The 12,476-nt window shown below is 44.3% G+C and overlaps 1 protein-coding gene across 4 annotated transcripts in view; it reads left to right on the top strand.

Annotated features, from left to right (window-relative positions):
* The first annotated feature begins 245 nt into the window (after positions 1-245).
* Positions 246-12,476, top strand: part of osbpl9 (oxysterol binding protein-like 9) — a 31,391-nt gene continuing 19,160 nt past the window's right edge. For 3 of the 4 annotated variants that reach the window (XM_079739805.1, XM_079739804.1, XM_079739803.1), the window contains exons 1-4: positions 246-371; positions 1,523-1,573; positions 3,358-3,436; positions 11,623-11,699. In XM_079739805.1, coding sequence (XP_079595931.1) covers positions 261-371; positions 1,523-1,573; positions 3,358-3,436; positions 11,623-11,699 — 318 coding nt within the window. In that variant the 5' untranslated portion in view covers positions 246-260. Of the gene's footprint in view, positions 372-1,522; positions 1,574-3,357; positions 3,437-4,503; positions 4,592-11,622; positions 11,700-12,476 lie in introns of those variants that run through there. The other variant, XM_079739806.1, reaches the window with a different exon arrangement.

Raw genomic sequence — 12,476 nt, 5'->3', positions numbered from 1 at the left:
TATTTTACTGTCTATCAACAGTTACATTTATAGCCACACCTCTGTTGTGAAATATTTTCGAGGTAAAAACGAAGTTTATCCCACGGTTGCCATTATGTGAACCATCTTTTCTCTTCAAATATGTATGTGAATTAATAAGACATCAGGGCAATGTCCTGACTCCAGCGATGGCCACCACTGGATTGCTGTTTTGGTTGGGTTGGATGATCGCGCGCCCCACACCATATCCGACTCCTCCCCGAGCGCAGTTCAGTGTAAAGATGGCGTCCATCATGGAAGGGCCGCTGAGTAAGTGGACTAACGTCATGAAAGGTTGGCAGTATCGTTGGTTTGTGTTGGATTACAATGCCGGCTTGCTGTCATACTACACGGTATGTACCTCTTCTTGTTTTCAAATCGCCGCATAGAATAGTATAACCTGTTTAAGTCTAAACTGATGATCAAACCTAAGTCTAATAAAGGGCCTAGTGTTGGTCAGGAGTTGGAAGTCTCAGCTGGCAGAAAGAGGCGGGGATAGATTGTGACGGATTTCACGTTTGACCAATTGTATCGGCGCCTGAGGATCAGCTGGCCAATCAGATTATAGTATTTTCAGTGCTTCCTCCTTTCATGATTCCTGAGTACAGCTAGCAAAGCTAGTAGCAAAGACCTCAGCCAGGATACCGCTTGACATTCCTACTCCTTGAATGGAATCTGGGGTTTGTAAATACCGTCACATTGTCTTATCGTGCGTGGTTGTTTTAAGCAATTTGTTAGCAATACATGTCCGCATTGGCCCATCCTGCAAGCAAGCAAGTAACCCATTCTTCCGAATCTGCTTAGAGAAGCAAGCTAGATGGTGCTAACGTGACAGCGTTGACAGAGACTGTCAGCGCTGACTTGTTTGCTATTTGAAAAAGGGAGGGTTGACTTACAGTGTATACTATACATACATATTCATCTATGTATGAATCAGACTAATGCTTAATATCACAATTCGGACAGGGGACGAGGTAGCTGTGAATGAATATTGTCAGAGCAACTGGGAGCATGAGTGTGATTATCTTTGACATTAGCTGTATTCCCATCATGGGAGCTTAACCGATTCCCTTTACATTCTATTTTACATTCTTACGTTGTGTCTAGCCTTAGATCAACTATCCGCATTGTCATATGTGTGAGTGTTTATTTGGGAAAGAATAAAGGGGTGCACACCATCTCCAAATCAATGCAGGACAAACAGGTATCATTGCTTCGTCGCTTATACGTTCTAGTTCAACTTCAAAGTTGTTAGTGCCTTTTTTTAAAGACGATGTTTCATCAGGCATGTTTTGGACGGGTGCATACATACGCATACATACTGACCCTAACCATAATATTAATTTGATTTAATTTTAAACAATAGAGAAACGACTTAATGAACAAAACTCTACTCGGCATTGAATACGACTAAGCAAATGAAACCAAACACATTTCATCACATTGTTATGGATTGATACTGACATTGTTTGTCTTTGATCCTCTGATTGTTCCCTGTTTGCAGTCTAAGGACAAGATGATGCGAGGCTCCAGAAGAGGCTGTGTTCGTCTCAGGGTAAGAAACACAGGATACACCACATGGAATGCTTCTGAGAGATTGGCTGAGTGGTTGAGTAAATGTGACAACCTCGACTGAGCTGATGACCTGATAACTGCTCTTGGGTGACAAAGTTATTTTGGCCTAACCCAATATGGATATATTTAACATCGTTCCAGGCGGTGAAATGTTGGATATTAACATACAAACATGAAATGTGATGAAATATCAAAATTCCAATGCCTGCATCTTTTTTTGTTATATTAGAATTTTTTTTTAATTAGATTTGGAGAGTGAATAAGTTATGTTAAATTTCATGAAAAAATCATACCGTTTTCCTGTAACTCATTAATAATACCATATACAGGTTTGCCCACTAGATGGCAGCAATTGATTCAGAATCAGTTGTTCTTAAAGTTATGTCTTGTTTTTGTGTGGTCCCTGTACAATAAAATATAACCTCGTCAACCTTTTCTGAAATGGTTAGACCTATTAAATGTATCATGGTTAAAAAGAAAACGTATCAGTTTTTCGGTTTTCTTTTAATCAAAGGCAGCCAGCACATTAGACTGCTCCCCAGTGTGTTTGCTAAACAAACAGAGTTGTGTACCAAACCACATTGAAATTAACGGAAAATGTAATGCTAGATTACATTTTACTACACCTTACCTAAATACAACTTTCAAAGATGTCGTGCTTTTCCAATATCTTGGAGGTTTTGTTTTGAGTGTGGTAATAGTAAGTCTGATAATTGTATGTTATCGCATAAAGTCACATTGTCATTGTGTGCTATGATTTCCCATTGAATCGTCGGTGTATGGTTTATGGCTGGAAGCCCTCCCTTGACTTTTGCTTGGTCATTGCTCACTTCTTTGCAATGTCTTTTTTATTAGTTGTCTTCCTTTCTTAAGACTCCATTTGAAAATAACCAGTTGGTTTCTACCGGACATTATCAATGTTCTGCTGTTTGTGTTTTAAAATGTCAGTTAGACTAGAGCAGCTTGGTTTGGTAAGTTATTATGGTTGTCTTCAACACCTTGCTGTCCACACGAGAATGTTGCGAAATATCAGTCTCATGACAGAGCATAACCTGTTCCTGCAAACCTTTCTGTCTCTACCATTAAACTGAATAGGTTCTTTTTTGTATGAGTGATGGGAGTTTTGATAAAAATGTAGAGAGTTGTTTTGTTTTACTTCATGCTCTTAATGATTTATTTATAATTAGAAAAGGCAATGCAATGCTAGCAAAAAATCATACAATGAGGCCACCTTATTGATTCCTGAAGCTTCATTCACTGTTGGAAAATGTAACATAAACACACTGCTATATTTGGGCTAAATCTTCATGGCTATCACATCACTGCTACAAGATAACACACTTATTTCTAATGTCCGTATTGCTACACTCCAGAGCGAGGGACACCTTTGGTCTAATACAGGTTGACTTGGCAGGTCCAAAGCAGGCACGCCCCGTCTCTGTTGCTAGGTAGCAATGCCAAACCAGTTAATCAGCCTACCAGCAAGTGTGCTGTGGTTATTTTCCTGCTGTTGAGAGAGAGAGAGAGAGAGAGAGGCGGGGGGGAGATAGGGAGAGCAATATTGAGTTTGCTAAAAGACACAAAAGGGATTTGCAGACAGAGATGATGGTAGAGTGAGGACAGGACAGGATGGAGAGGGGAGACGGATTCAAGCATGTGACGTGTCCCTCTGTCTGACTGTGCTCCTTCCCCCCCCCCCGCTCACTCTGCCTTTATCTCTAACCCTCCCCTCGCTCTGCCTCTTTCCTGCGCTGATTATCCCAGGGAGCTGTAATCGGCATTGATGACGAGGACGACAGCACATTCACCATCACCGTCGACCAGAAGACTTTCCATTTCCAAGGTGAGTTTTGGCTCTTCTCTTCCGTTCAGCGGTGCAAAATGGTTCCCGTTCCTTCCTCTGCTTGCATGGCAAGTGACCCTTCCTCTCACTGCCAATGCTGTACAGTACATCCATCACTACTGATCGAATGCGTTCTCTCGCTCGCTCGCTCTTTCTCTCCTCTCTCCCTCTCTCTCTCTTCCCCTCACCCTCACCCCCCTCCATGCTGAGGAGTACTGCTGTTGTGTCTGGAGACACATCAGAGCGGGCACACGCGAAGCCGCACACACGCAGCCGCACACTCTCAGCCACACACACACGCACAGTGTCAATGTGGGCATGGTCGTCATCTGAGGTGATTTTAGCTTCTCCGTCACCGGCGTCTCCTCTGTTTACGGGAACTTTAGCGGCATGCGGTAGCGCTCCGCGTGTTACAACGGAGCCGTGACATTTGTTTTCCTGCCGGGAGGAGTGGGGAGATTTTTCTGGAATACCGTCCGTCAAGGCTTCTTGTCCGGGCTCGCGGAGGAGGAGGCAGAAGAGGTCCGCTTGCGTTTCTCGTGTCGGGTTTTTTTCTCTGGAAATGTGAATGGAATACTGCTGAGCTGGATGCCTTGTTATCTCCTGTGGTGGTCACTGCAGCCGATGCTGTCTGATCTTTGCTGAGCCGCCGCTCGTATAGTAGCCGTCTGCCGTCCACCGACCGTCTGTCCATCTGACCGTCCCTCCGTCCCCTGACCACCTCCCAAACCGCCTCCCCTCCTTGTCTCCCCCACCCTCCCTTGGTTCCTTTGACAGGGAGTTGGCCAGGCCAGCCCGCCATGGACTCCCTTCTCCCGCTGCACACCAGGTCTTAAACTAACTCCTCCAACCGCTCTTTCGCATCCCTGCATCAGTTTCCATTTACTCCATCGCCTCCACCACCTACTCACCTCCTCCCTCCCTCCCTCCCTCCCTCCCTCCCTCCCTCCCAACGGCCCCGGCCCTCTCCACCATCCCTCTATCACTTCCAGCCTCCCTCAGAACCAGCACCAGCACCACCACCACCACCACCACCACCATCTCTGGTCACAAGATCCAGTCTGTGTGGGCCCCCCGCCCCTCTCACTACTACCTCCATGCCCTCCCCCATGTCTGTGTTCCGAAGCTGTATGCTGTGGTTCTACAAACGAAAGGGTAAGGAGGCGTCGCATGCTCAGGGTGCATGCTACTCCTGGGCGGTAGCCCTGACGATGAAGGAGGACAGGGCAAGAAAGGGCGAGCGCCATTGGCCAACCCCACTGGAATGTTCACTAAGGCTCTCCGTGTACGATGCGTGTGTGTTCTGGGGCAGTTTGACTGGAGTATTAGCCTGTAGCCCTATGGGATGCTATGAGGCAAATAGGGCTGTTGAGCTGTTGGTTTTCTTATATTTGTTTAGTCTTTGCTCCATGTGATGGACGTCTGTTTATTTATGAGCTTAAGGTGTATTTATGTAGGAAGATTATTATCAATAATGTAAATTACGTGTTGATCAGCTGATTATGAGGAAGGAGGTTTGTTTTGGTTTTAGATAACAGTTGGTTCCATTCCCATACCAATGTTTGGTTTTACTTCTGCGTTGAAGCATAACTGTCTCGTTGTTGTCCTGTATTTATGATCATCAGATGATGTCATAGATCTGCATGAAGTCAGTCCTGAAGATTCATTTGTTGAGCGTTACCTGTGGTGCCAGTTTGTCACATTAGTAATGCATAGCCATTTCAGCCAATACTGGGTCAAAATATGAGTGTGTAAGACTACTGTCCATTTCTATTTCTATCGCCTCTATTAATTATGGAATGCTTGCATGCTTCTTAATGGACCACATTTGTTGTGGTTTGTTGTGTTATTAAGACTGCCTTTTCCTAATTGAAAGAAGACATTTCTTGGGAAAGCAAGTCTGTCATTGCTGGGGAGAATAAGAGACCCTGTGCCCACCATTGTTTTCTCAAATATGAGAAAACAATGGTGTTCTTAACATTTAACATTTAGTTGATAAAACAAAGATAACTCCTTTTGAGTTGGTTGTCAAGAAAAGCATCACCATCTTGTTCTCATATCATCATGTTCACAATATGAGTTGATTTATATTAATCAATATATTGATTATATTATGATTATAATAATATATCATAAAATATAATTTCATGGACCTATATCCTTGGATGTATAAATTCCAAACCTCGTAACGCACAGTACCTTTGCCCCATTCATTCTCGTGTTCCAACATGACGATTTGGCGGAAATAACCTTTGTGTTTGTCTCTGTGACACTGGATACATCCGACGTAAGCCCAGATATACCGCGCTGCAGCAGATGCAGGAGGGATGCAGTAACGCTGTAGCTGTAAAGTGATCCTGGGCCTAGGGATGTCATGCACTTAGGCTGCAGGGATCACCGAGGTGTGTGTTTGTGTGTGTGAGTGCGCGTGTGTCTTTTTGTAACCTCATGTGCACAGGTTTTAATGCCAGTATTATACATCTGCATGTACAGTACATGGCTGGGGTATACTATGCACTCCATGAGTCACTTAGAGGGCTGCGTTAAACCTGACATATTAACGCTTTGATTTAAGCTGAGTCGTCTATTCCCCTTAAAATGAAATGAATGGAAGCTGGCTGCTCCTGGTTATGATTCATAGCATGCAGGTCACATATCCTGAAATTATATCTTTGAAAAAATGAATGGTAAATGGAAAGCTGCGAGTGTAAGCTTCCACCTCTAAACGATTAACGTTTAGATATGGGGGATGAGAAGTGCTGGGGAGAGAATTACACTTTGAGGCGGATTCTGGCGTCAGTGAGCCGCGATAGTAGTCTGATGTTGGAACAATCTGCATTGTGTTGCTGGCTGGACCCTGAGCTGCACAGAGACCAGCTCCTTACCGCCCTGTCTCTATTTAGAGGAGCATCCATTATTCATTAGTCTCCCCTCTTCAGAGCTGCCTGAGAGGCTTTTAAACCCTCCTCTTCCTCTATAGTCTTCCCCTCTCCTCCTGCACTCAGCCCTCTCTAACCCTCTGCATCCTCCCGGAGAAGAGATCTACCATCTCCTGTACACCCCACCCATCTCTTGTTGAAAGACAAGCACACACCCATGAAAAAGTATTCATTTTCGGACCGTTCGTGACAGCAAAGTATTTGATTTAATAGAGCATGGCCATAGGAAGACGGATGAAGCCATTTACCAAGCAGCTTCAATGGGTCAATGGGCGTGTACATGATTCTTACAGGGAAACTCACATCCTGGGCAGTAATGCCAAAGGAAACAGAGTTAAGGGGACTGAACATCGCGGAGCGTAAAGGATAGTCCCTGGCTGAAGCCAGCCATGGTGGGAGAGGCCAAGTTGATTTAGCCAAAATAATTGACACAAAAAAGGAGCCAGGAGATTGACATCATACTTGGTGGCTATAGTGGCTATAATGTAGCCACTACTAACTAACTTAACATCTTTCAATTGGAGGGAGAGGGCGCTATCTCTAGGTGCAAAGATAATTCATATGATTAGTGACATCGTAAACAAGGTGATGTCATTTGTATAACATTTTATATTATTGGGATTCACACACACACCCCATCCATCCATTCATCCGTTTTTATTGGAATTTTCTGTTATATGGCCACAATTATTTCTACCCTCAGGATTCAGTTTATTCACTACGGTTTCTATTTTTCTATTCACACTCTTATCTTCACCAGCCCGCGCGGACAAGGTGTAGCAGCGAAGCTCCATGACGGTCACTGCAAAATGAATGGCTTCATAATACACATCACTTTCCTCACCCTAATCTCATTGGTGTCATTATGGGAAAAAAGGCAGTATTCTTGCTGTCTTACAGCAGTCATCCTGTCTGTGAGCTCACTGTATGTTTCCGAAGACACTCAAGATCCCCTGCAGCTAGATTCAATCGTAAAAAAAAAATTCACACACCCCTGCAAAACTGCGTTAGCATCCTTCTGGTAGTTCTCATCCTCCAGGCTTCATAAGCAGGCCACTGTGCTGGGCTTTGTTCAAGCCCCACACAGAGGGGAGGCACCATAATCCTCAGACCGATGCACTTCCAAGTCCTATTAACCTGCACACTTTACCCAGTCGGCCCTTGCCCATTTGTGGCCCTCTCCTTTTATTAATCTCTTATCAGAATGACCCTCAATTCATCCCCTTATTCTTAAAATGAAAAACGGTTAGGAGTTGGGGGAGATGAAAAGGGTAGGCCAGTGTACTCAATTGAGTCCTATTCAAGTTCAACACGGGTTGTGAAAAACTCGCAGTCATCAACACATCGGCAAAACACAACTGCAAAATGGCGGAAAAGTTGGTCCATTGACATTGGGGATGTGCCCTCTCCGTTTGTCCGATTGGACCCGCAGAGTGAAGCGTGTGCAGTATTACTCTTTTAAGCATCCTGCCCTTCCAGTAGATTTTATCCGTACCCGTAGTTTAGTTGGAGGACTAAGTTATTGCAATTAGTTAAACCTTTGAGCCAACGGCTCAAAGGTTACTTATAAGCCTTCAGGTGTGTTAAGAAGGGGAGGGGCATGGAGAATTGGCAAAGGGACTATACTTCTTTATATAGTAAACATGATGATTGACCAGCTTTAGTTTTACTGATGGGTGTAAATAGCACAGCCTGCACCCCACAGGGCTTTACAATGACTTTGGTGCAGAAAAGTAACTTTGAGAGCCAAATTCCTCAAGTCAATAATGGCTTGCTTTATAATAGCACTTGTATTGATGGATTTCATAAGACCTGTCATTGTTCAATCATAAAAAAACAAAACGGTTGTCATACATTCACTTGCCACCGCCTGCATTTGACATTCAAAGAAATTGAATCAGACAAAAAAAATGTACCTTTATATTTAGGAGGTGTGTATTGATACGAGTACGACCTTGTCAACTGAAGGACTGATCTGAAACATGTGACACCTCATGTGACTGGCGGTTGGACTGCCCTGCTTACAAACAAGCTCTCTAAATGTCTTCTAACATAAAAGGCAAGAGCAACGGCTGGTGGCTGGGCTCCATCTGGAACCAAAGAACTAAGAGTGGAACTCATGAGGCAGGTGATTTTGCTTCTCGTTTTTTTGTCTAGAAGGCATGATGGCCCCATCACTGCTTCCTCTGGCGGCGTCCTGAACAGATGCTAACAACGTTAGCTCCAGGTTATTGTTTTCTCTGGGGAGTTTATGGAAAGTGAAACGCTTGCGAGGAGCCGGCTGAGTGGATTGACCTGATGCCTCAGTTGCATCTAATGTCTTTTAAAAGCTTCTCGGTCTGCATTGTCATTCAGAGGCAGAGGTCTGAATACATTTTAAATCATGCTTTCAGGAGCCCTGCTTTTTTTTTCCTTTTTTTTTATTATGTTGGCCATCATCTTATTTTGTAATGACAGTTTTGACTAATCCAAAAAGAGCTTCTAGAAATTGTCCTGTATGTCAGTGTATTTTACTCAAAATATGCCTTTTTGCAGCATATGACCATATGATTTTTATAAAATGTCTATACACACGTGGACATAATTGTTGGTACCCCTCTGTTAACGAAAGAAAAACCCACAATGGTCACTGAAATAACTTGAAACTGACAAAAGTAATAATAAATAAAAATTTACTGAAAATTAACCAATGAAAATCAGACATTGCTTTTGAATTGTGGTTCAACAGAATCATTTTAAAAAACAAACTAATTAAACAGGCCTGGACAAAAATGATGGTACCCATAACTTAATATTTTGTTGCACAACCTTTTGAGGCAATCACTGCAATCAAACGATTTTTGTAACTGTCAATGAGACTTTTGCACCTGTCAACAGGTATTTTGGCCCACTCTTCATTAGCAAACTGCTCCAGTTGTCTCAGGTTTGAAGGGTGCCTTCTCCAGATGGCATGTTTCAGCTCCTTCCACAGATGTTCAATAGGATTTAGATCAGGGCTCATAGAAGGCCACTTCAGAATAGTCCAATGTCTTGCTCTTAGCAATTCTTGGGTGTTTTTAGCTGTGTGTTTTGGGTCATTATCTTGTTGGAGGACCCATGACCTGCGACTGAGACCAAGCTTTCTGACACTAGGCAGCACATTTCTCTCCAGAATGCCTTGATAGTCTTGAGATTTTATTGTACCCTGCACAGATTCAAGACACCCTGTGCCAGATGCAGCAAAGCAGCCCCAGAACATAACTGAGCCTCCTCCATGTTTCACAGTAGGGACAGTGTTCTTTTCTTGGTATGCTTCATTTTTGCGTCTGTGAACATAGAGCTGAAGTGCCTTGCCAAAAAGCTCCAGTTTTGTCTCATCTGTCCATAGGACATTCTCCCAGAAGCTTTGTGGCTTGTCAATATGCATTTTGGCAAATTCCAGTCTCGCTTTTTTATGATTTGCTTTCAACAGTGGTGTCCGCCTTCGTCGTCTCCCATGAAGTCCACTTTGGCTCAAACAACAACGGATGGTGCGATCTGACACTGATGTACCTTGACCTTGGAGTTCACCTTTAATTTCTTTGGAGGTTGTTCTGGGCTCTTTGGTTACCATTCTTATTATCCGTCTCTTCATTTTGTCATCAATTTTCCTCCTGCGGCCACGTCCAGGGAGGTTGGCTACAGTCCCATGGACCTTAAACTTTTGAATAATATGTGCAACTGTAGTCACAGGAACATCAAGCTGCTTGGAGATGGGCTTATAGCCTTTACCTTTTACATGCTTGTCTATAATTTTCTTTCTAATCTCCTGAGACAACTCTCTCCTTCGCTTCCTGTGGTCCATGTTCAGTGTGGTACACACCATGTCACCAAACAGCACAGTGACTACTTTTCACCCTTTAAATAGGCAGACTGACTGATTACAAGTTTGAAGACACCTGTGATGCTAATTAGAGGACACACCTTAGTTTAACATTTCCCTATGGTCAAATTAGGCAAATTAGCTTTTCTAGGGGTACCATCATTTTTGTCCAGGCCTGTTTCATTAGTTTGTTTTTTAAAATGATTCTTTTGAACCACAATTCAAAAGCAATGTCTGATTTTCATTGGTTAATTTTCAGTAAATTTTTATTTATTATTACTTTTGTCAGTTTCAAGTTATTTCAGTGACCATTGTGGGTTTTTCTTTCATTAACAGAGGGGTACCAACAATTTTGTCCACGTGTGTATATATTTCCCTTTCCTAACGAGGAAGGTGTGTATGTCCATCTTTGTGTCTGGCGTGCCTCTGACCTTAAGAGGGGTAGCTCTGGTGATGGTCCTGGGGACGTGGGCTAGACACTGTTTAATGTCACGGGTTGCATGTGTTCGCTCTGTCTTTGCTGTGAGAGTGAAGCCTAGCTCCGCCCTGTCTGCACGCCATACTCACCAACCCTCCTGATTTTCCCGGGAGGGTCCCGGTTTTCCCGTTCCTCTCCCTGTTGATCCCCCAGAGACAACATTCTCCTGCAGCGCTCCTGAAATAGGAGAATATCCATATTTATCCATATTTATTTTCATCTGCGGCTTTTATCACTGTTGCTGTTTAACGTGGGATTTTCTCTTAATAGTTCTATATATGCAGTTGCTGTCCAATCATAACGCAGCAATATGAGAAAGGAAGGTCTTGTCTGTAGGGTAACGGCTTGATGGAGTTACGAATCTCATCATAGCACAACAAGCTGAGATGGTGATCATGTGTCGATCAGGTCTAAATGCTGCTAGAGGTAGCTGCTTGAGCTAGCTACACACTTCAGCAGTGACGTGTGAAGAACAAGTAATGGATTCAGACAGACAGACAGACAGAACCTTGATATTGTACCAGAATGCAGAGCTGATGTCTTTCTCTGGGGGAGGATCCCCTGTGGTGGTATCAGACAATCGTTCTATTTCGCTTTGGCATGCTGCTGCATAAGACACACGCCAGATACCCCGCAGTGTGGCCTCACTCCTCACTGTGTTAAGATGTTTTGTTTCTCTTTCAAACTCGCCAATGCCGATGAATGTCTAATGCAATGCCAAAGTTTGACCACTAATCCTTTATGACTGAAAACGCTCCTGATGTGGTTAAAGTCGGTAAAGCATATCTGCTTCCATTCTGCACGCGCATCACCACTCGAAGTAGACTTGACCGATTTCATTGGTTAATGTTTACCACTGTTTCAGTGTGTGTGTGTGTGTGGGGCTCCTCTCTGACTGGGCGTGTTCTGCTCTGTCTGTCCCCTTTAGCCCGAGACGCAGATGAGCGGGAGAAATGGATCCACGCCCTAGAGGGAACCATCCTGCGACACACCCTACAGCTCCGGGTCAGTAGCGCGTGTGTGTGTGTGTGTGTGTGTGTGTGCGCGCGTTTCGCCCTGTAGCAGATGTCTTTATTTTGATTCAAAGGCTAGAGGAACCGATGACTCAGAGATTTCCTCACTCCATCATTCAACGTGTAGGGCCTTCCCCCTCCAGTTCTCTCAGATCATCAGGGACCTTCCCTCGGTTGTGGCGGCTACGTATTATGCAAACTACTGCTTGTTGTGTACAGACTATGCAAACACGGGGATCTTGATAGAAGCCAAAGGCGTACAAACAATAAGCCCAGCAGGTTTTCTTAAAGTGGACGTTGTGCTTTAAGATGCCTCGTCGCATCATCCATAACTATTGGCAACTGGAGCACCTGACTCTATCGTGTGCCCCGGCCCGCACCCTTAGCTGCGGCCTATCACGTGTTTGCCATCGCCCAGGTCCTTTTGTATGGCTCGTTGTTCCTGAGCGAGTTTGTAGTCCTGCTGGCATGGAGTTGTTCCTGGTCGAAGGGAGTTGTTCCTCGGGTCGGCATGTGGCTCAGGAGAGCGAGTTCACTTGTAACCGGAAGGTTGCTAGTTCAAATGCCGGCTCCGCCACGCTGAGTGTCCCTGAGCAAGACACCTAACCCTAACTGCTCCCGACGAGCTGGCTGTCGTCTTGCATGGTTGACACCGCCGTCGGTGTGTGAATGGGTGAATGGTAGGCAATATTGTAAAGCGCTTTTTGAGTGGCGACTGGTTGGAAAAGCGCTGTGTAATTGCAGTCCGTTTACCATGTAGAGGTTTGAA

Source organism: Pollachius pollachius (assembly GCF_949987615.1).
Source record: "Pollachius pollachius genome assembly, chromosome: 7".
Classification (NCBI taxonomy): Eukaryota; Metazoa; Chordata; class Actinopteri; order Gadiformes; family Gadidae; genus Pollachius; species Pollachius pollachius.
The sequence above is the reverse complement of the archived record's forward strand: the minus strand, read 5'-3'. Positions and strand labels throughout refer to the sequence as shown.